Genomic DNA, 23745 nt, shown 5'->3' with positions numbered 1-23745 from the left:
TGTTTAAGTAACCAATATAAATAGAAGCTTGTGAGCAAAATTAATTTTAGGATTAATATGCTACTTTGCTGTAGAAATGAGTTCACTAATTATTATTTTCTCATTACAGATAAAACTGTGGTATGACAAGGTTGGTCATCAGTTAATAGTGACAATATTGGGAGCAAAGGATCTTCCTTCAAGGGAAGATGGGAGGCCAAGGAATCCTTATGTTAAAATTTACTTTCTTCCAGACAGAAGGTAGGGTGAACAAAAAGTCAAGGAACATTTGAGTAAGAATTAGCCTGATACTCAGATGGCACGCACAGCTGAGTTTACTGGTTACATATATATAGAAAAATCTTACAGTTTGGAGTTTCTTTATTGAACGTGCTATGTAACAGCAACGTGTCTTTGAACACTAAACACAAACTCACTTTCACTGGATATTTTATTAAATACCAAATAGAAAAGGAAAGGTATACATACATCATTGCATGGGGATCTGTTATTTGCAAAGAATGTTGTTAGTGTTTTATAATGCCCTTATTTCCTGTGACAGTTTTTCCTGTCTAGTGCAAAGAAAATGCTAAAAAGTTAAGTTCACAGATTTCTGGACTGATCAGTCCAGCAGTTTGGTTTGCCCCACCTTTACACAGCAAAGCAGGAACAGGTTTGGCGTCTGAAACCCATAGATAGTGAGTTAAGGCTGAAGGGGACTCAGCTGCAATTTCCCAGATGCACCTTGAAAATTTCTTCTTGAAAACCTGAAAAGCACAGGACTGATATTAATCTGGACTAGCATTATATATGCGTTTAGGGAAAATTAAACTGTGGTAGGGACCTTTATTCCTGAATAGCTCCTTCATTTTTTAGTCCATGATTTTCTGCCATTTCAACTTAGGTGGTGGGAAGAACAGCAAAGGGGATAATGTGTTCCCCAGCTGTTTTTTTAATTGGTATTTCCTCAGATTGTGTCAGTAGGGGAATATGTTTAGCTTTGTTTTGCAGTGTATCAACCAAACAATTCAAAGATTTAACCTGACTCAGTGTATAAAAGATTGACCAGTGGATTGCTGAATCTATAGAATAGGATGTAACTTTACAATTTATATTTTTACATACTTTGCTTTTCCTAATAGCTAAATTGGGAAGATGCTAACTATCTCCAGTACCAATTGACTTCAGCAGGAATTGAAGCTATTTAGTATTTTGGAAGACACTATTTTTCCGCTTTCATTGTATACCACATGTAGACAAGAAAATTTTCTGTGACTGCATAATTTGCTGTATCATTGATGACAAAAAGTTTTTGGATGGATTCTCTTGGTCTTACCAATATTTGAATTGTTGGACTAGATTCTTAGTTTATTCAAATTGCTGTAGTGGGTTTGGAGATGCTGAAGCTGTGCTAAACTGAGAATCAGGTCTGCTTAAATTATCTTATCTGCTTTTTCAAGATTAATAAAGCTATCAAAAATGTCTGTGTTCAGAATGCTTCACAATGTAAGTTCTAATAACTAAAAATACATAGAAGAAAAATATTTAATTAAATACTTTCAAATATACAGATATAAAAAGTTACATACATTAAATTTTATTATGCTCTACTGGTGTTTCCCATTTATGTGAAGTATTCAGAACTTTTTCTTTAATTATTTTATGTGTTTTCTATCACTTATATAAGAATCAGCAATTTGTCTTACTGAATTCTGTTTTTTTTCTGATGTGCAAATTCATTTTTCTTTCCTTAGAGGTAAAAGCTAAGTAAGCAACAATATATTTCTTGTGTAGTAGAAAGAAACATGCTATAGGTAAAATACACTTAAATAAGTCAAGCGTTTAATGAGATGAAGACACTGAACTCTCTCTGATTAAAAAAATTTCATTGGAAAAGCTTGTCCAATGTAACTTATTTCAGTTCTCAAGGGTAAACAAATCTTTAGTATAATAGAAATAATTACATTATTTGCTTTAACAATGTGTCTAAACATATTATTTCTTAGTTAATATTTTAATCCAGCTTATAAGTAATAGTTCAGAAATACAATAACTATATTACAGTTGCAAATATTAGCAAACGGACAGTATCTGCATTGCCATATTAAAAAATCCACATAAATTAGTACCATAGCTGCATTATGCAGCAATCAGCAAGTTTAAAATTAAGCACTGTTATGACAACTCTCATCAGTATTCTCAGTAGAAGGAGCATGGGTGTTTTCCAGCAAAACTAGTTTCTGTTTCCATTAGAAAATACTAATTCCTTCAAGCAGAAATATTCTGCAAAACACATTGCTTTCAACAACACCCTGGAGCCAGAGCCAGGAGTTCCATGGTAGCCTTACATGGAGATCCCACTCGGCTCTGAAACACAAGGCCAGCCTTGTAGTCAAAATCCACCTTCAACTTGCATGGTTCCCAGGGTGGCCCAAAGGATTTTGGGAGCTGTTTTGAGAGCACTGTTCCTTCAAGCGTTGCTGGAAAAAGATGTGTAACTCATTCTCAGGGCTTGTGGTTTCCCACCTGTGGAGCCCTTAGTCAGGAAAACCCTGTGGAGAAGGCCCTGCACTGCCCACAGCTCCCTGACCATTCCTTCATGTGGGCCAGCTGCTCCCTCCTGCTCTGCAGTTTAAGAGTTGGCCACTGGAGGACTGGAAGTTTGAGTGAACCAGCTGGCTCGTTTATCTGAAATGCAGATTTTTGCTATGCCCAATGTTGTCTGCATACATGTTCTACTTTCAGACTGTGCCTCATGGAAATCCCATTTACAGTAGTATATTTTGCTTTATAAAATGCTGTTTCCAGAACAAACATATTAAAACATTTCTGTTTTTCAGGGAACTTCTTAAAATTGGAATTGGCACATGAACTGGAAATCACTTAACTTTAGTTTTTAATATGAAGTTCTGAATTATCCTCAATATATGTCCTGAACTTTATTTTATCTTAAAGGACTAATCCTGTCATAGATTATAGTGCCCATAATACTATGAAATGTACTGCTAATTTAAGATTTCCTACGTTACATGATATACTTATTACAGTATAATGGTCTTTTGAACATTTTTAATATTTAATTGTTTTTTGCAGTGATAAAAATAAAAGAAGAACAAAAACAGTAAAGAAAACATTGGAACCTAAGTGGAATCAGACATTCATTTATTCTCCAGTTCATCGGAGAGAGTTTAGAGAACGAATGTTAGAAATTACTCTTTGGGACCAAGCACGAGTTCGAGAGGAAGAAAGTGAATTTTTAGGAGAGGTACACAATTATTGCTAGTTATTATAGAAAAACAGTTGCTCATATATTCATCTCTAGATACAGTATCTCTGAAAAAATTATTAAATGTAGCAAAGCAAAACTTTTTAAAATCGTTGTATTTGTCCTTATTTTATTTAGTAGTAAACAAATAATGATCTCGCACTTATCATATAGTACTGATATGAGATTCTTTCTGTGTTTGTTCTCTTTTAGTAACATCATGCACATGGTTTCTCAATTTCTTTTAGAATTTTTCGTTAAAATCCATATTATCTATTGTTGTATTTTATCAAAATTTTGGAATGTTGCTGACTAACTTGCTACAAGATATATGAATGCTGTAAAGGTCATAATGTAATAAAGTTTTTGTGAAAGATTTTTGGTATATTTAGTGTTGTAAAAGGCGCAGGAACTCCTTTCATATTAAAAGCAAGATTTTTATAAAACTTTAGACAAAGTCCTTAACAATAAGAGAATAACAGAATAAAATTTATAAGCATACCTATTTTAAAATATTCTTTTATGTAATGCTTTCCTACTTTTAAACTTTTTTTTCTTTTTTAGATTCTTATTGAGTTAGAGACAGCATTACTAGATGATGAACCTCACTGGTACAAACTTCAAACACATGATGTCTCTTCATTGCCACTTCCCCATCCCTCACCATATTTGCCACGCAGACAACTCCATGGCGAGAGTCCCACACGGAGGTTACAAAGTAGGTTGTTAGCTTTACACATTGTGTATAGTTCATTTGAATTAATGTGTAAAGTATATAAAGTTCTTGTAGATGGGAAGCTGACAGAATTTGTGTGTTCATTTGTAGCTGTTATGAATTAGGTAATTTATGATTACTGATGAGAGTCTGACATGCTACAAATGGTAATATTGAACATTGTGCAATACACCAGTTTTTTCTTATGAGATTACCTAGTTCAGATCCTGAGCTTGAGCAAATTATCTTGGTCTTTTGCAATGTGCTGTTTTTATCTTGAAGTCCTATGTTCTGTATTATGTTTATTATTTCACTGTTTAACCAAAAGTGAATGTGCAGTACCTTTCTCTTTAGTTCATACTTCTTAAAAATAAAGTGACCTGTATATAATGTCTTATGTAGCTAAATTAATACCATTGCCCATTGCCTTCTTTTGATACTATTTTACGTGGTTACATTCACAAATGGAATTTCTCTTAAAATTCTATTTCGTAGAGTTTGGTATACTTGATCCACAGTAGTTTGATGTTATCAGTAGATATTTTGAAAATAGAGTATATACAATATGCTAAGAAAAATAGATACATAAGACAGTAAAGGGTGAAAATCTGTTTCCTTAATACTTCATTGTTTCTCTAGTTTAACTGCTCAGTATTGTCAGTGATTTAAAGCTATCCTTCACTTCAGTTAATTTTATAAAATATCAGTTGACATTGATGTAAAAAAACCCTAAACCCACAAACCAAAAACTATTTCTAAGAATTCTTTGGGGGTTTTTCGGTCATTGTATGAGAGTGTGTGTGTGCATATGTTACACCCAAACTCACAGAAACATATGCGTGTGTAGCCATGCAAGCAAGCATATTTCACATGTTCTATGTGGATTCTCTATTAAATAATCCCCTGTATATAAGTATTTCAAGTAGTTGACAGTTTTTGTGTCTGTGCACTGGATGGTGAGAAGGATTAAAATGCTCCATATCATAATAATATGAGATAGATACATTAACAGAGAGATACAGTGCATAGCCTTCAAGCTGTAAGATTATACTTATCCACAAAAGGAGGAAAGAAATGACAGTTAACAGGTAAGGAGTTCTGTTTCAATTCAATCCTCTTCAGTCTTCTCAAGTACCATGACTGTTGTTTAAGTAAAGTTTTTCAATTATTTTTCTTCTGTATTTTCTGCCATCTTGTAACACATTTTAGGAAGTTAAATTTTCCATGTAAAATTACTTTTACAGACCAGCTGGACATTTCAGTATCTGTTTGTATGTAAAGTTAGTGAAATTCTGGTTTTCAGGAAATATTCAGTCCTGCAAGCAAACCCTGTTTGTTTATAGTAATTCCTGTCTGTGCAATAAATAACTGCCATGAAGAATGAATAAAACAGTAACTGCTTTATTTTGGAAAAGGTTGTAGTAATATCTGACTAAAGATCTGTTCAATGATACTGACTCAAAATTTGAAAGTCAATAAGTTTTTTTTAATACTAATACTAATGCTAATGCTAATACTAATACTAATTTATTAGTGCTCAACTGAACAATCTTGTATGCCTGTCTGGAAATGTAGAGGGAAGGATTTATTAAAACTTCTGGTTTGGTGAAACACTAAGATTTGGTGTAGAAGACCTGCTTTTCAACGAAGATGATTTAGCCTGACTGTTCCCAGAGCGGTACTTTGACAACTTGAGGTTCTAAAAACTTCAGCCAAATAAGCAGTGTCAGACGTTCACTGTGATTGCTGGAGAATTCACATACTCCTACAATAAATTATATTATTTGCATTCGTACTGAGATCAGGATCCCATAAAGAAGGATTTTCTCTAGTCTCCTGGTAATATACGCACTTCTTGAATCCTTGTGTGTCATCAATAATTTTCAGTTTAAACAGATAGTTTTACATGTACAGAACAAGGTCTCTTGGAATTAGAATCTCTCCTTTTTGAGGACTGGAAAAGCATCCAAATGGAAATTTAGCATCTGGTCAGAGTTCTGCAATGGTAGCAGGATCCATTTAGGAATTAAAAAAACAATTTTTTTTAAATTGATGTCACACCTGTGAAATGGAAATAAAAAGTATTTCTTGGTGTCCAGAGAAGTGGTGGAATATCCTATTGGAGATATCCAGAACTCAATCGGATAAGCAATGCAATGTAAGCTGGCCAGGCCTGAAACAGGCATTGCACCAGATGACCTCCAAAAAGCCCTTCCCAACCTAAACCTCATCACCAGGGGACTGGTGAAGGGCAGACAGCACATCTTATGACTGTTTGCCTTCACTAAGTAAAATATTTATAATATATTAATAACATATAGAAGTCTGATTCTTTTACTTTTTTTTGGAGGTTTCAAAAGAATATTAAGTTAAACTTAGTATCTTAGTTTCTTGTGTCTGAAGCTCTTTTTGTATCTTTCAATAACAACTCTTCTGTATGATGAAACAGAAGATATTATCCAGTGGCATATTACGACAATGTGGAAAAAATCTCCAGAATGAAGGCAAGGCATGTCTGGCAAGTCTGTCTATCTTTTTCAAAGTACATCTTAGAACACTTACTGTGCTGTTACACAGTAGGCTGATTTCAATTTCTGGGGCTGCAAAATCTGAGCAGTTCAGTCCTCCCACCTTCTGTTCATTTCTGTGATGCCTCTATGTATAGAATTAATGAGTACAATATGAAGTACTTTATTGCATGCCCCCAAAAATTGTTAGTGTGAGAAATAACAGGAGAGAGATTTTGAATTACAAGGTTGTTTATTGTTTGTATAAATACACATCTACACATCTAGGCTTTCTTATCTTCATGATTGCCAAGTTGCTATAAATACATATATTTCAAGACAATACTTAAATGTTATTCTCCGAAAGTAGTTTAAAAGAACCGCCTACATTTACCACTTACTTCTATTCTCTTTTTAATATCACTGAATTGTAGCGTTCCTGACGAAGAGCAGACTGTCAGCCCTGAAGACTGAACTCCTATATTTACATATAGCCAGTAGCAAAGTGCAAGCTTCCCACAGAGCCCCATATGCCATTTTTCAGTAACCAGGTTTCAGAGACAGTAGGTTAGTTTCTACATATATTTATCTCTCAATAACTTTGAGTGGGCACTATGTTGTGGTACAGACTGATCTAAGCCAGCTGTCCACTTTCTCTTGCCCAATCCTCTGATCCATACAATCCATTAACTTCCTAGAGATGAAGGATCATTACCATGCTTTTTCCTTAGTATTTTTAGAATAGAATTTTAGAATTTTTTACTTAGAAAATGGAATTAATGCAGAACATAGGATTGTGACTTACTAGGTCTTTCAGCTAATTGTATTTCAGATTTTCATAAACTGACTGGTTTTTATCCAATGAGTATATTTTAAGCTTTTTCTTATGTGAAATGTGAGGTAATGAATAGGTCTATTTTAATTATCGTGCTGAACTTTTGAAATGAATTTTTAAAATGGCTTCATTTTTGCTAACATTTGACATAAAATCAGCCATACGTTAAGAATTCCAGACAGCATTAACTAGAATTACAGACAAACTGAAGTTCTTTTTATATTGCCTCTGAAAAGAGATTGTAAACAGAAAATTAAAGATTATTTTTAAAAAGATTTGGGAATTTCTGTTGTTGGTTAGGCCACAGTATTATTGTTCCGTCTCACATTAGGTAAAAGGCTTACTACAGATTACATGGAAAATTGAATGTTGTGTTCATAGTTGTTAGGATCAATGGGATGGAAGTTATTGTTAGTATTACTATGCATTGAAAACTGATACAGAAATCAAGGAAGGTTTATTCCATGGAACTGGAAATCAAAAATTACTTTGTCTTCATGTAGCTCAGAATACAGAGATAACAGACATCAAATTGGATCTGAGACATTCTTATTTAATCTTTTACAGTTATGTCCATGTAATGTGTGCATTTGTGCAGTGTGAGCTGGTACCATTTAGTTGATAAAGAATACTGGGTTATTGTGTATTTTGAAGAACAACAATTGGTTTTAGTTCTATATTGACTCTGAATTTCTTTTAGAAGCAGGTTTTACTTCAAGTATTTTAAGAATTTCCCAATTAATTAGGATTAAAAAGTAACTGACACTAGTTTTCTAAGTCAGATTTTGTAGCTTTAAAACCTAGCTGTCTGAATTATTGATCTGCAGACTACAGAGAGTGGGCATACAGTGTAGATAACAGCTAAATGCCAACACAAGGGAAGAAATGTGAAAATAACAGTAACACCAGACATTTTCAGGTCTCTAGTTATAGCATAGGTATGTACACCCGTGGTAGGAGAGCTTTTAATTGCCATGAGAATGCACAATATGGTTTGAAAAAGAAAAGTGAAGTTTTATATTTTGAGCATCGTCAGTAAGAGGAAAGTAGTAAATCTAAACTCTGCTGAAAACAAAGTCTAAGAGATTTTAGAAATGACAGTGTTTGGAAATCAACATATAGAAGACCAAAATGCTGGATCAAACTGTATTTTTTCAAAACTGAACACCAGAAAAATCAGTCAGGATCAAAATAATTGTAAATAAATAGGCTGTGAAGTAGCTTTCTTTTAAAGGGAATTTGACTTTCATTACTTTTAGAATTAAAGTCATCAATGACTCCATTCATTGAGTTTCGTTATTCTTAAGGCATATAAAAAAAAATCTGGAGGGAGAGAAATTATAGTAATGAGTATTTAAACTGTGGGGACAAAAATTGAGTACAGTTATGTTCTATGAAAAAATCTGCATATAGTGTGCAAAAAACTGTATATAACATTCCTTTTCTGAATTTTATTTATTCATTCAGATGGGAATAAAAAATTCTATAATGCATAAGCAAAGTGTTTTGAATCACATGAAAAGTTTTTGTCATCTTCTTTTGTCAGCTTTGTATATTTTCCCGAGTCATTTCTGGGACAATACTGAGACTTTAACATATTAAAAATTATTACATCTGACTAGAAGAACCAAAGTGATAGGCTGAATTCACAAATAAAGGAATATTGCTTATTAATTTTTGAAAAACATTTTTAGATGGACTTGTCCTTGCTGGGTGCTGAGGGTTTTTTTTGAAAGTTCTGTGGCTGTACCATCAAATCAGAGTTGAATGTTATAACTGTTAATTCAAGCCGTCTCTTCCATTATGTAAATGTTAACATTTTCAAGTTATATTGTAGAACATCGAGAGATACACTTGGTAGTACCAAAATCATTAATGTTTAATAATAGTTAATTACAATATATCTGAAACTTTACCCTGTGAAATCTGAGCCCCTGCATTTCAAACCTCAGTTTTTCAATGAAAGCTATTGACTTCCTTGGAACTCTATAGAGTCTATTTTACTGCAGAATCAGGATCTTGCTGTCTCAGCAATTTCCTTTTAGTTTGCAGTGAATATGGTAAGTCAGTACGATAATTTTAAATCAATGTCACTGAATCTTACTTAAGGGAATTATAATAATGTTGTTGACTAGTAGGTAAGTGAGTTGTACTTAATGGAAACATGCATCAGTGACTTTTTTTTCAAATTATAATATGGAGCATTTTATGGTCAGTGGCACAGACTATGAATGATGAATAAATTATAAGAATTTTACCTTAGAGAGCAAGAATAACACTTATTTTTCTCTTTCATGCTTCTTTCTTAATTTTTCTCTTTCTTTTATGGAGCACAGGCCTTGGGCATGTTATCTTTGTTTGCATGCATTGATGTTTTATTCATAGAATATGGATATATATATCAGTATTGTAATTATTATACACCTATGATTTATTTATTATATTTATCGTACATCTATGGTTTATTAAATACTTTAATTAAAAGGTATTTAACATGATACAGGGGTGTATGAAAAGGCCTTAAACTATCAAAATATTTTTCTTTTTCCTAAATAAAAGAAACTTATTTAAGATATTAATTCTGTGCTGTTCAAAAATTTTAAAATAAAATTTATGAAATTGTAATTAAACTACAAAAATACTTAAAATCCTGTTTTGAAGCAGTTTAAGGGCATTTGATTATTTATAATACTGTTGCTCTGGTTACTTGATAGAATCATGTTATTAAACTACTCTTCTGTCATGTAAAGATGACAGAAGAGCAATGATGTTCTTTGTTGAAATTACTCAGTGGATAGGGTGAAGTAACCTTGCTAGGTAGTCAATAAATAGGAAGTCAGGTGATCCTTAAAAAGATTCTAAAAGATATAGGTTCATTCAATAGCTTCCTTTTCTGGCTAAATGTACTGTGTATTTTTTTTTAATTGTTGAAGCATAATAGACTATCATATAACAGTGTGATGGTTCTGATGAAGTTTTCAGATGGGTTTAATACTATTCTGACTTTTTTCTTTCTGTGTTGTAACCATACAGAAACAAACATGGCTTCGTTAGTCCTCATTCCCATTGTAATGTCAGTATTTTTATATTCTTGTGCTCTTCAAGAAGCTATACCCTTTTACAGATCATTCCAGAGGTTAAATTCAGAAAGTCCATCATTTTTAATTATATAAATAATTTCTAGACTGTGTTAATTGATTTTTTTTTCCCCCACTCTTGAACCCTTGGTGACTTTCTGATGTTGCTGAAGTAAACTAGAAAACTTCCCCATACTCCATTTTTCATAATTTTGCAGCCAAAGAAGAGTCAATTTTTCATGAAATTTGTAACTGGAAGAGATTAGTACCAAGGAATACAAATATTAGAGAAGTTATGCACTAAAGCTCACATCTAAAAGTTTGTAAATTATGCTGAAAAAAACCCTTATTATTCACTTTGAAATCATACAGCTTAATGGAATTCTGGAGCTGGACCATCAAAATTAGTTGTGTTTATCAAGAAACCGAATTTGAAAATATAGAGAGTTAGAAATTGCAAGTAGTAGATGATTTAGTGGTATGGACTACATATTAAAATACTTAGTATCTGGATGTCAGAAAAAGTGTAACTTGCCAGAAGGGACCTAGTCATCCAGTGAATTCTTAACAGCACTTGTTGGCAAGAAACTGAAATTTTCATTTTTCCTCTAATACTGTCATATCTTGTCATCTGAGGTGCATCATTTACTTGTGGACTGTTACTCTTTAATATTTAAGATAATGTCTATGAGCTGTTCAACTGTAAGGAATAAAAACATTCATAATATCTTGCTAATGGCAAGATACTATTCATGTTATTCTGACTTCCTGACTTCTTCGTATTACCTTATGGAAGTCACATTTACAAAATCTGTAAACGCAAAGTAACATTTCACATTTCCATAATTGTCCAGATGTTTGCATACTATTATTTTGTCAAGTTTAGAAAAACTGGTATGGTTGTATGGAAAGCTAAAATACATAAACCAGCCAGCAATGCAAACAATAAATCAGATTTTGCAAGTATTTAATCATGCTCACATCAGGACTCTTAAATTCACTGGTAATAATGATATGTAGATAAGGAGTTCATGTATGTACATATTTACCAAATCAAGACCTAGCTGGAGACAGAAGATTGACTGGAACGTCACTTCTGAGTCTGTTAAATTTAAAGTAGGATTCATAGCTACATCTCAGGAAAGTTCTGCTAATAACTTCCTGCTGAGGTGCCAACAGCAGTGTGCAGTAATTTTAAGGGGAGCAGCTCGTATTGTATGCTTAGTTGAATATACATTTTGCCCTTAAAAATTTCTTATAGTAAGTGTGGAGTTGTATTTCAGAATTGGAAATGACCGTAATAGCTGTACTAGTCCTCTGTGACTACTGAGTATAAATATTGATCCAGAAGTGATTGGCATTTTTGTGGTTTAATTTCTCTTAGCTTGAGTTTTATTGTTTTGAATTAATGTGGCCTACGATATCAAATTGTTCAGTCTCCAGAAGCAATTATAATGAAGTTTAAGGTTCTAACCATCCCTGTTACATGAATTGATTCATATATTTTTCCCTGACACTACTTCATTTCAATATTTGTTTTCCAGATAAAGGCATATATTCATATAATTCAGGTAAATTTTCAGCATGCCAGAAATGCTTATTGCTTTCATATGCATGCAACATCTAATTTGATATTTTATTGGTGTGCTTTTGCTACCTATTGTGCAGATGCTAAATTGCCTAAACATTCTTTGGCTTTTCTTGTCTGCTTTTCAGTCATAGGTCTTCTGTTGGCTGTCTTCCTCTATTCTTAACATCTCAGTATTGATATTGGAGCAGTATTGTAACACTATACTTGCTTTGCCTGCCTTTATTTTAGGTAGAGCTTTGGTAGGTAAACTGTAGTGAGCTTTATTAACTATACTAGGAAAATGCTATTTTGCTTAAGCTATATTAAAAGGAACACTGTTGTATTACAGCTGTTTGAGAACTAGTGTAAGTATTTTTAGAATACAGACATGGGGTAAGTGAATTACTGGCAAAATCAGTATTTATACTGATACATATTTTTACAGTTTCATATTGATTTAAATCCCCAATTACAAATCCAGTTGCTATATCTGAGAAGCTTGCCTTAACTAAATATAAATAAATTCATAATGTACAGTTTTTACACATTTAAATTTTGTAGTGCATTTCATGTGGGACTTTTTGCAGTTCCTGCACCTTTAATTATGGGAATCTCTTTGAGAATTATGATTTAGTTATGTTTAAGAAATGAAACACCCATTGTTAAGAAAATAGATCCAATACCATGGTGGAGAGAAACAAAAACCCCACAGGATGCTTCTCGAGAGTAGTACTAATAAAACCCAGTTTCTGTTATGTCTACCTTTAGTCTCCCATGTTTCTTCTATTCCATTATCTCCTGAAATAATCCCACATTCTTCTCATGTTTTACAATATCTTCACATGGGAAGAGACCATGTGTGCTGTGGACTTGTGCACGTGTGGATTAGCCACAAATTTTAGCTTGTAATGTTTCTCTTTCATTAAGGGGTTCTGATCTCTCTTCTACCCAGCAACATTTTCAAAGATCTGTAGGAACTTAATTAAATTTGGTATTTATACCCCTCTATCAATGTAGATGAAATTGGTCAAAAACTTTAAAAAAACACTATTATGTGCAGGAGGATAAAGTGACAGATTGACATGGAGACAGTGGGACTGCATGAGAAGTTAGCTCACTCTAAGAACCCTCAGGCACACACTGGATGAATATGAGAAAGCAAATTCTTAAGACAGTTGTTGTGAGACTGATTTTAGAGTTGCTTTGATGTCAGCTTTGAACACAGAACACTTACAGGCAATGCTAAATTAGTTTAAGTGGTTGTGAAGGCCTTCTGTGAGCTTCAGGGAACGAGCTCATAGGCATGCTTCACTACCCTTTGTTCCCCCAAGGAGTCCACAAAACCTTGTAAAAGCTTCCTGCATTGTAAGGGGCAGGATCCCCAGCTTGGTCTGCTTTCTTTTTCCTTTTTTTTTTCCCACAAGAAAAACAGAGAATTACTGAGCCATAAATCTGGCACTTCCTTCTGTATTTAAGCTAACTCACCTTAATTTTTTTTCTCATTCTATCCCTTGTCCTAGTCCGTTCTGATAACTGTATTCGTTGGTCATATAGGCTTTAGTAGAATTTTGAACCTCATGTGTTGGTCTTCTGTTGAGGCCTGTATCAGAAATATCAATGGGCAATATATGAAGCACAGAAGGTATTATATCTTGCATTGTTTCCCCTATTAATAATAGAGTGGAGCACAACTCTGTGCCAACTTTAGTTGTCATGCAGAAGTCAGAAGATCTTTCAGAACTCTCCACAGGTTTAGGTTGTCTTGCAAAAAAATATTTATGATTGCATATCGTCTCATTCATTTGGAAGAGTTCCAGTTATTTAGAATATTGTTATGGAGACAAATGAGATTCTGTTGAAGGAGAATAGAATAGAATAGAATAGAATAGAATAGAATAGAATAGAATAGAATAGAATAGAATAGAATAGAATAGTTCAGTTGGCAGGGACCTGTCTAACTGGTCATCTAGTCTAACTGCCTGACCACTTCAGGGCTGACCAAAACTTAAAGCATGTTATTAAGTGCATTGTCCAAATACCTCTTAAACACTGACAGGCATTGGACATCCAAAGAAAATTCTCTAAAAATTTCTTAGATGATTTCCATATTATTTTTATTCAGAAGCTGATAAAGCTTTCCATGGCTACCAACACTGCAGCCCATGAAAAGTTAACAAAAAAATGTGTCTTTGATTCATAAAATGGAATAAAACACCTCACTTTTTTCTTCACTTTATTGCTAGCCATGAAGATGAAAAATGGAAGAAAACTAAGAATGGAAGAAACCATATTTTAACTTATTTTTCTGCCTAATAGAAAGTAAAAATGTAAATAAGAAACATAGTAAAATAGTAAAAATTTAAATAGAAAGTACTTTTTAAATGGAAAGTGAAAATAATGGGTCTAATGGTTTTTAGGTGGGGGGGTTTTCCCCAACCCTGCAATGAAAGCTACAGTGCAAGTGCCCTAAGCTTCCAGTTCTAGTGTGTACATGCTCTTGCAGAGTTGTTGTGCTGGGTGGGATGGTAGCTTGTGCAGCAGCGATAGGGAAGAAGTAGGTAGATGCGGGAGGGAAGGAGGATGCTGAGGGTTATCAGGTTCTGATGATGAGGTTCTCCACTCTCCCCGAGGTAAGCTGTCCCTGGAAAACAGTTTTGTTGATAGTTTAAGACTATTAAACCAAAATCTGCTGAAGTGAATGAGAATATATCTTCTGATTTCACTGAATGCTGAATTAAGGCATTTTTTATGTGGCTTACGCTAGCTAATCATACAGCATGGGGTCTATTTTGCCTTCAGTTTGCAACTGTAATAACCATTAATCATGGTGGAAGGCATTCGAAAGTCAATATTTACAATCTGTTACCACCCAGTTATCAGATAAAACGGTAATAATATCCCTAAGAATGTTTAATTAATAAGCTATATTCCAGTGCAATGCCATTCCTCATGTTTAAAATCTATCAAAGAAAAAGTTAATTATATGCAAACCATTGGCACCAATGCATTTATTTGATGCACCCGATGTTCCGGGTGTTACATGCTTAAACTTTTTACTGAATTTTGAATTTATGTTAGAACGGATTTAATCTTCTTGCTCTTGAAATAAGCACCATATTTTATAATGTATTTGTCAAACCCTTTAAGATATTTATTAAAATACTAAATAACAGTTTCATTAGGAATAGTCCTTTGGAATAATTTGTGAGAGGCTTCATTGACACATTTCCCAGACAAACGATGAATTTTTCTTTCTCTGTTATACAGTCAGTGGTTCAAATTACTTAGATAATGAAGTGGTATTTTGAAAAGATGCGGCTAAGGTGGGACTGAAGCCTAAATCTTCAAATTTACATTGTCAATAGGTTAAAAAGAAAATTACCATCTAAAATTAATATATAGCAGATGAAATTCTTTTGCAAAAATTATAAGAAATATTAAACTAAGCTGCCAGCAATTATATTGGTATTTCAAATACTCGGTTCAAGAAAAGATTTTGACCTGTGCACTTTCTAGTCTGTTCCATTTCTGAAGTTAATGGAATACATTTTAAGTAAACATAATCTGATTCCTTTGCAGAAGTTACATGTTCCAGGCAGTAATTCTTGACATTACATATGTAATTGACATGCTTTCCTTCCTCTGTCCTTCCTGAAAACATTGATTTCCAAAGATAAAACCAAGTAATTCATTCTGGTTTAAATTTCTTCTGACTTCTTAACCAGCATTTAAATTTACATTTATAAGTAAATGTGAAATATTACTTAAACATTATTATTTTTCAGTTTAAGTCTGTTAGTAGTTAGAGTTGGCTAATGGTAGCCTCTGCTTGAGGAGATAGAATAGATGACCTGATCTCAACGAGCTTCATATCTCGTCTTACAGAAAAAGTTTTTGTTTTTAAGGGATGTCAGCTATTACAAAACACTCACCTCTTTGCAGTAGCAAAGGCAATCGAAGAAAGCCCTGAAATCTGATTCTTCCCTTGACTACTCTTTCTCTACTCCCATCCTTAGGGCATGTCTCAATCCTGGCCTGTTTACTTTCCCCATGCCCCGGATCTTCTTTACAGCTTAGATGGGAATGAATCATAGAATCGTAGAATAGTTTGGGTTGGAAGGGACCTTTAAAGGTCATTTAGTCCAACCTCCCCGCCATGGGCAGGGACATCTTCAACTAGATCAGGTTGCTCAGAGCCCCGTCCAATCTGACTTTGAATGTTTTCAGGGATGGGGCATCTACCACCTTTCTGGGCAACCTGTTCCAGTGTTTCACCACCATCATTGTACAAAATTTCTTCCTTATATCTAGTCTGAATCTACCCTCTTTTAGTTTAAAACCATTACCCCTTCTCCTAAAAAGTTTGCTGCCATCTTTCTTATAAGCCCCCTTTAAGTACTGAAAGGCCGCAGTACGGTCTCCCTGGAGCCTTCTCTTCTCCAGGCTGAACAACCCCAATTCTCTCAGCCCTTTCTCATGGGAGAGGTGTTCCATCCCCCTGATCATTTTTGTGGCCCTCCTCTGGACCCGCTCCTACAGGTCCATGTCTGTCTTGTGCTGAGGGCTCCACAGCTGGATGCAGTACTGCAGGTGGGGAGTGAAGACAGAGATCTGTATATAAAAAGGGAAAAGAGTGTCTAGATCCCGGAAGGTGATTTGGAGTTAAGGTATTAGGAGATTCAGGAAAAGGTGGATGTGGTTTGAGGGGACAGAGAGAGAGAACCCCCTGTATTTTATACCTGTGGTCTGTTGAATCTTCTTTGTCTCTCTTTTCCGCCAGATGTATCCTGTGACTACTACAACATTTAATTTTAGCTATGCAACCGGGAAGTCTAGAGCCCACTGTGACAACAGCTCACTATTTTCATCCTCAAAGATGCAAATCTTTTCTCTAGAATACAGAATATTATATTCTAAAAGTATGTTAAAGCAGATGTACTTAGCTGTAAATATAAACATAAACAAAAAGCAACCTCAGTTGTAATTAATTAGATTCATTCATAAGGATTAACTAGATGATGAGTAAATGACATTAATTCGAATCGTAGTTGATTCAGCCCTCTTATGTCTTTCATGATACAAACCTTTCCAAGCATCCATGTGATGAGCATCAGCAAACTGTTCGGTTGCCCTCATCTTCCCATTTCACAATCCTCTCTCTCGGATAGGGCCTGAGTGATGTTACTGGCATCTCTGCACGGCAGCCAGAGTCCCACTGCCAGGTCAGTACCAGGGTTACCAGAGGCCAGAATCGCACTGCTCTGCACCCCCTTCGGGGGCTTCTGCCTTTTAATCCCAGCCAAATCCCAGCCAGACTAGTAGGGCTCTCTTGCTTAGTGTTTGGTCACTAATATTGTCCTTATTTAATGACCTGGTTTTGAATTAGTGGCTAAGGAGAATGGAGACTAATCCTTCTTGCTCACTGGCATGTGTATCACCATTCCAGTAGAAGGCTCTGCTGAAAATGGCAGCAGGAACAGCATCACAGGTGGAATGGATGCTCTTGCTTTGGGAAGCAAGAGAGATTTTCATTGGGCCTCTCTGATACTATAATAAAGAAAATAACCAGGTTGTATATTGTCCTTGTCAGACTTAATTGGTTTTAGAAATCCTGATCTCAGAAAGTCTATTAGGAGGCTGAAAACTTTTCCTTCACTCCTGCCCTCATCTTCTAGGTTTTCTCAAGTGCTAGTTGTGATCACTTGCTTGCTATTTCTTGTTTTAGAGAAAGACTTTACTTGTTATTTCTTGAATTCAAAAACACCTTTCCCCCTCACCATTGTAGCATGGCTATTTCTGAACTTTTATAATAAATTGATCTAATAATTCTACCATGTAAGAATTGCAGGGTGTAGGAAACCAAAACATGGCTTTCCTTGTACTAATTTTAATTTCCTATTTGTGAGGAAACGCCCAATTTTTACTGCAATTAAATAACAATAATTAACATTACTCTCCTGGAATTGCATAATGTAATGGCAGGCTCGATTGTGTTTTCTAAGAATTAACACATATTTCACTTATACCATTGAATAATTTTTAACAGAGCAATTTTTATCCCAAAAGAAATAGTTTGCAGTCTAGTTTATAAATTCATACACCCACATCTTGATTGCTGCAATCATTTCTGACTTCTCATAAAAGGCACAGAAGAACTAGAAAACATACAAACAAACACAGCAGGAACAATCAGAAATACGGAATGGTTTGCGTATGCAAAGAAACTAAACAATGATATTTCAGCTCAAAAAAAGAGATGACTGTGGGAGAATACAGAATGTTGATTCATGTTTCGCAGAATACAAAAGCTTGGAAGGCATTGTCTGAAATAATGTAATAGAAATAAAACGGAGGGAAGTCTATTTCACACAATGCAAAATTAAACTGCAGAACTTACTGACATAGCATATTATAGAGGCCAAGAGAATACAGTGGCTCAAAAAGAAATTATATGAATTTGTGCAGAATGGGTTGATTAATGATTTATGGTAAACAGGATGGCTTAGGAGAAGTCTCAGTTGCCAAGACCCCTGCCTGCTGAAAGCTAGAAGGGTGCAACACAAAACTTTTTCCATACAGATCTTGTAAGCACGCTCTTTCCGCTAAAGAAGGACCTTCCACTATTCCCTGGTGGGTAGACAGATGTTAGGCAGTCTGACAAATGACAACAGTTCTTATGAGTCAAATAATTTCTAAAATTTCTTTAAATGGAAAACTTTTTATTTTTGTCAAAAATCCTCTTAGCACTTGTTTTCCCAGTTTTCTGTTGGGAAAGGAAGGTAGGGATCCTTCTGTGCCAGTCACCCAGATAGAACATTAATCCTCGTTTGTCCTGGGCTTCCTTAGGTTTACTCCCAGTTTTTACTGGTATTTTTGTGTGTGTGTGTTTTTCAGAATAAATCATCCTATGGTAGGAATAAAAATATCTTGCACATGATTGAAGGTTTGGTGACAATTAGATTAAAGCTTCTACCTTCTAGTTACCTATTTTCAGATGGCCAGAGAATTAGAACAGACACACCGTCTTGCTGAAGAATAGGGATTTTCACATTTAAAACAAGTAAATGAATAATTATCATTCTCATGCCAGTGTTTAATCCTGATGTCAGCAATCAAATGCTGTTTAAAAGATGCCACAGAAGACAGAAGTAAAATTAAACTAAACAGAAACTGACATATATATTTGACCCACATGACCTACATTTTGGCTCTAATTGTGGATGTGGAATCTGCTTTTGCCAACCAAGCTCTAGCTATTTTGACAGGTGTACTCTTATAGAGCATTTAATAGTTTGCTTCCTCTAAAGTATCACAGAGAGATTTTGTTTTTCAGGACACACTATATGTGTGAAGCTGCCTGTTCTCCTGATAATGCTCACTAATACACTGAAGAAGATATTACATCCATTTAATATTATTGCTATTATTAATTTTTCTGGTATTCAAAAACTTTGGGGAGGGATGGTGCCTTGTATATGAAAACTTGGAAGATGAACAGTGTAATGCCAATTTCTATATGGAATGAATACATATAGATACGAAGTATTCTATTTAATAGTTTCCCTTATATGCTTATATTAATGCTCCATTGTCTAGTATGAGATCCTTACATTTATTTATGTATTATTGGCTGAGGATGGTTTTATCTTACAGGAAGATAAATGATACATGTCTGATTTTTTTTTTTGGCAGGGTCCAAAAGGATCAGCGACAGTGAAGTCTCTGATTATGACTGTGATGATGGAATTGGTGTTGTTTCAGGTACTACTGTCTAAATTTACTCTTCTACATTCAGTGGAAATCTTTCATATTTATAATTTATTATTATGAATTTTATAATGTTTTTCTGGTGAAAAATAAGTGGAACCTAAGTGTGTATTTTTCCAACAAACACAAAATAAGTGTTATGGGTAATGCATATTTAACCACAAAAAATTACCAACAGAGGGAAAAAATCAATGTGTGAATTTCCTTGTTGCTTTTATAAAATGATAAAAATAGCACAAAAGGTTTTTTTTATTAAATGTGAAGAAGTGTTTATTTGATTTTTTTTGACAGACATTTGAGTTTGATATAACCTTTAAAACTTCATGGTGGAATAATAACACCGCCAAAGGTCCGAAACCTGAACATTTAAGGCAGGATGGGAGATAACTCAATAGATAACCTGTTTTACTAAGAAGTATTGGAATTGGGAGTTTAATGAGTATTTGAGATAAAAGTTGTCTTGTGAAAGAGTATTTCTCCTCCTCTTCTAAGAGAAAAGGTAATACTGTAATCATAGCCAAAAACAATCAAATCAGAGAATCATATGCCTTTGCTGACTACAACAGAGAATATATTTAGGGTGCAGCCATGCCACGTTTAAACCAGTACTGATGGCTACTGATACCAGCACAAGTTGGCTGCACAGCTCAGTGTGTACTCTGTACCCTACTGCACTACTGAGATTTTTAACCCACTCAGAGTAGTCCGTGTTAGACAGTTTTTGGTTCCCTTGGGTCAGGTCTAGCTAAAGTGCACATGTACAGTGATTTGTGTACCTTACTCTGCAAAGATGGAGCAGTATATGCTGCCCGGTCTATGCAGCAGCTGTAAGACAGTGATCAGCTGGTCCGTCAAAACATGTTCCTGCCACACAGCCACCCGTCAGCATATGTGCAGCTTTTACACCAGGTATAATACATGCTGCTGGCAGGCTAAGGAAGGGTATATAGGAAACAGGAAACAGAGGAATACAGCTGGGCCTCAGGATAGAGGAAAAAAAGGAGGTAAAATAGTCAACCCTGGATATTGCAAGATGGGGTGCAGCCAAGTATTGATAAATCCAAACATTTAGTGAGCTACTTAATTACTTGAGTTTGTACAGTCCTGTCTTAAAAACTGTTACCAGTCTGAACTTGGATGCATTTCTGTGTTGTCTATGTAGTCATCCCTGTATTTCCAGATATTGTATGGTTATCTCTTAGGCTCTGCTTAATTTTAAACCTGCTATGTTGTTATTCCATAGCCATAGGTCTTGTGCTTGCTGGGAAAATGGGATAATGGATTTTTTTATTAAACAGCATGTGAATTTTATCAAGAAGCCCTTTTTTTAACTAGCATAATATTATATAGACTTGTGGTACAAACAGGGCAAATCATGTGGTTAGCATGTTTATTGGCTGTGGTTCATTGTAGGTCTCTTACTAGAATATCTAGAAAGCAGACATTTTTAAGTAGAAGTTGTCCTTGTTCATGTTGGAACAATCTAACCTTGCAGATATTCCACAGTAAAACTTATTCTGTCCCAAAGCAATATTTTTTATCTTTTCTGCATAAACATTCAGATTTTTGTTAAGGTTTTGCTCTACTCTGAGCAAATTTTACCAGAGATTGAATGAACACTGTGGATACACGACAACTAAATTTTCTATCTTCCTTAAATCATTTATCTTCAAACAGTAATAGGCTCAGTTTTCAGGTTATTACCTTAATTAGAAAGATATTTAGGAAAACTTACAGCATTTTTTATATTCCCACTCCCCTGTTTGATTTACCACAGTCAGAAGACAGGAAGGATATGTAGCCAGCGTGGTGTGAAGTATTGGAACCAGAGAGGCAGTGATCCTCAGAAGTCTCTTGTTCCTACTCACTGTACTTTCAGTCTTTGGTTAGCTTTCTGTATGTGCTTAGTAGTCACTAAGGCTTTCAGATAGACTGTCCTCTAAAAGGGAAGGACTTTCATATTCCTGTAGGTCAGTTAAATTAGAAATGTATCAACCTAACTTTGGAGTTTAATAATAAAAGGAGGAAAAAAGGGGATTTGATGGATATATGTCTAGAATGCTCAGTACAGCGCCATTTTGACTGAAATGAAACTGAAATCTTTGTATTGTCCTGGAAAAAGGTACTGAGTTTTGCAGAAGTTTTACCAGGTGCTTGAACATCATCGGGATTCTTGTGAAACACCTGGATTTACAATTTCATAATTTCATAAAGTCTTTTGACAGCTTATAAAATTATGGTCTTCACAGTTCAGTGAATGAGTCTACTTCCCTTACCTGAGTTTTTGAGGTATCTTTAGTTCTTTTGGATTTCTGCTGACAATTCTACATCTTAGTTGCATTTTAATTCAGACTGACTGTGTGGGTGGGAAAGTATTTTGTTCTTTTGGTTTTGAAATATTTATTTATTGCCTTTCTTTTTTGTGCTGCTGTCGCTATGTTTGCAAGTCTTTTGATTTATCCTTGTCTTGTCTTATCATCCACATCCTTCTCTCATTTAAGGTTCTTCTATTCATTTGCAGACTCATCACAATCTTGGTTTAAATATATGCCTTCTTTGCATGAAGCTATTTGTCTCTCTTTGTTTTCTTTCTTCTTACTTACCCCAGTTCTTTCATTTTGTATTTTCAGGTTTTATTTAACATGACACTTCACTTCGCTCTTTTTCCTTCTGCCATAAAAACACTTTATCACATCAAGTATGTTTGCTAACATCTGTCAGGTACTCTCAGTGATCCTTTCCAAAATTAATGCTTATTCAAAGTATTGGACCTGCGAACTAAACTCCAGAAAGCTTTAAGAAGAGAAAGAATCTTCTTTGGTTCCTCTGTAATTTACTTTTATTCAAAACAGTGGACTAGACGACTTTTAAAGGTCCTTTCCAACCCAAACCATTCTATGATTCTATGATCCTGTGATTCTATGATTCTATGAAATCCATGGACCTTCCTTGATCTCATTATGTATTTATTTATAGTTCATTGAAAGATACATGTCATGTTCCTGATTGAAGCTGAGATTGTCTCTTTTTCCACAACACCTTTTTATATAGCTTCTCTGGTATTGATCCCATAAGGTCAATTGACTTCGTCTTTGGATAAGCTGGTGATAGGTAGAAAACTAACAATGGAAGATCTTTCTTAATGTACATCTGTAAGCAGGATTGTGTTAGACCGTATTTGCTGAAACAGAGAGAACTTTATAAGCTACGATTCCTTGCATCATCATCTATTTTTAATACACCTGCAGTTTCTGTTTGTCACTGCTTTGGTACTTTTGATCCACTAATTTAATTTCCTGATGATAAAATGCTTAAATTATGTCTATTTCCCATAATATTCTTTTCTTTAATTTTTACAAAAAGTTCAAACATCTCTTGGAAAAATTATTCATAAAAGCTATCACTTCTGGTGGCTTGGATCTTATCCTGCTTAGACAAACTTAATAAACTTCAGATTGTTGTTTCTGTCAACAGAAAAGGCTTTTAAGAAAATAATGATAAACCAATTGAAAAACTTCAATGTCTTCTTTCTGGCTATATGTGTATTCTATGCCAGCTACTGTCAGAAAGGGTTATAACATATTATGTATTCAAACAAGTATGCAAAAGTGATTTTTGGCAAGATTTTAAAAAAGCTCTCTTCATATACAATATACATTCATTTCATCTTGGGATCAAAAATACTGGAACAGAATCTCTATTATATCTCATCTCTGCTGGATTTAATCTTAGCACAGGATAGCAGAAGGAGCGGCACTAGCAGTTCCGTTTTTGTCTTTTAGATTGCTTGTACATAACCTTCAAACCCTTTAAAGCATTCATTTTGCTGTCCTGAACAATAAACTTTGGCCCTCATAAAGTTGTCTGTCATCAGCGATTCTATGTGGGAGCACATCAACATCTTCATGTGCCCCTTACAATGCTCTTACGTGCTTGTTAATAAAAGTAATACAGTATTTTTATATTGATTTTAGAAAAATTCCAGAGCGCTTTACAAAACACCATTTAAATTATCATAATACTAAATACA

The 23745-nt window shown here is 34.5% G+C and overlaps 1 protein-coding gene across 1 annotated transcript in view; it reads left to right on the top strand.

Moving 5' to 3' along the window:
• The window catches only part of RIMS2 (regulating synaptic membrane exocytosis 2), a 484675-nt gene that overhangs the window by 281572 nt on the left and 179358 nt on the right, over positions 1-23745 (top strand). Inside the window, exons 12-16 of the mRNA XM_075141296.1 lie at positions 110-240; positions 3073-3244; positions 3809-3962; positions 11923-11949; positions 19641-19709. Coding sequence (XP_074997397.1) covers positions 110-240; positions 3073-3244; positions 3809-3962; positions 11923-11949; positions 19641-19709 — 553 coding nt within the window. The remainder of the gene's footprint in view (positions 1-109; positions 241-3072; positions 3245-3808; positions 3963-11922; positions 11950-19640; positions 19710-23745) is intronic.

Source organism: Calonectris borealis, chromosome 2 (genome assembly GCF_964195595.1).
Source record: "Calonectris borealis chromosome 2, bCalBor7.hap1.2, whole genome shotgun sequence".
Lineage (NCBI taxonomy): Eukaryota > Metazoa > Chordata > Aves > Procellariiformes > Procellariidae > Calonectris > Calonectris borealis.
The sequence above is the reverse complement of the archived record's forward strand: the minus strand, read 5'-3'. Positions and strand labels throughout refer to the sequence as shown.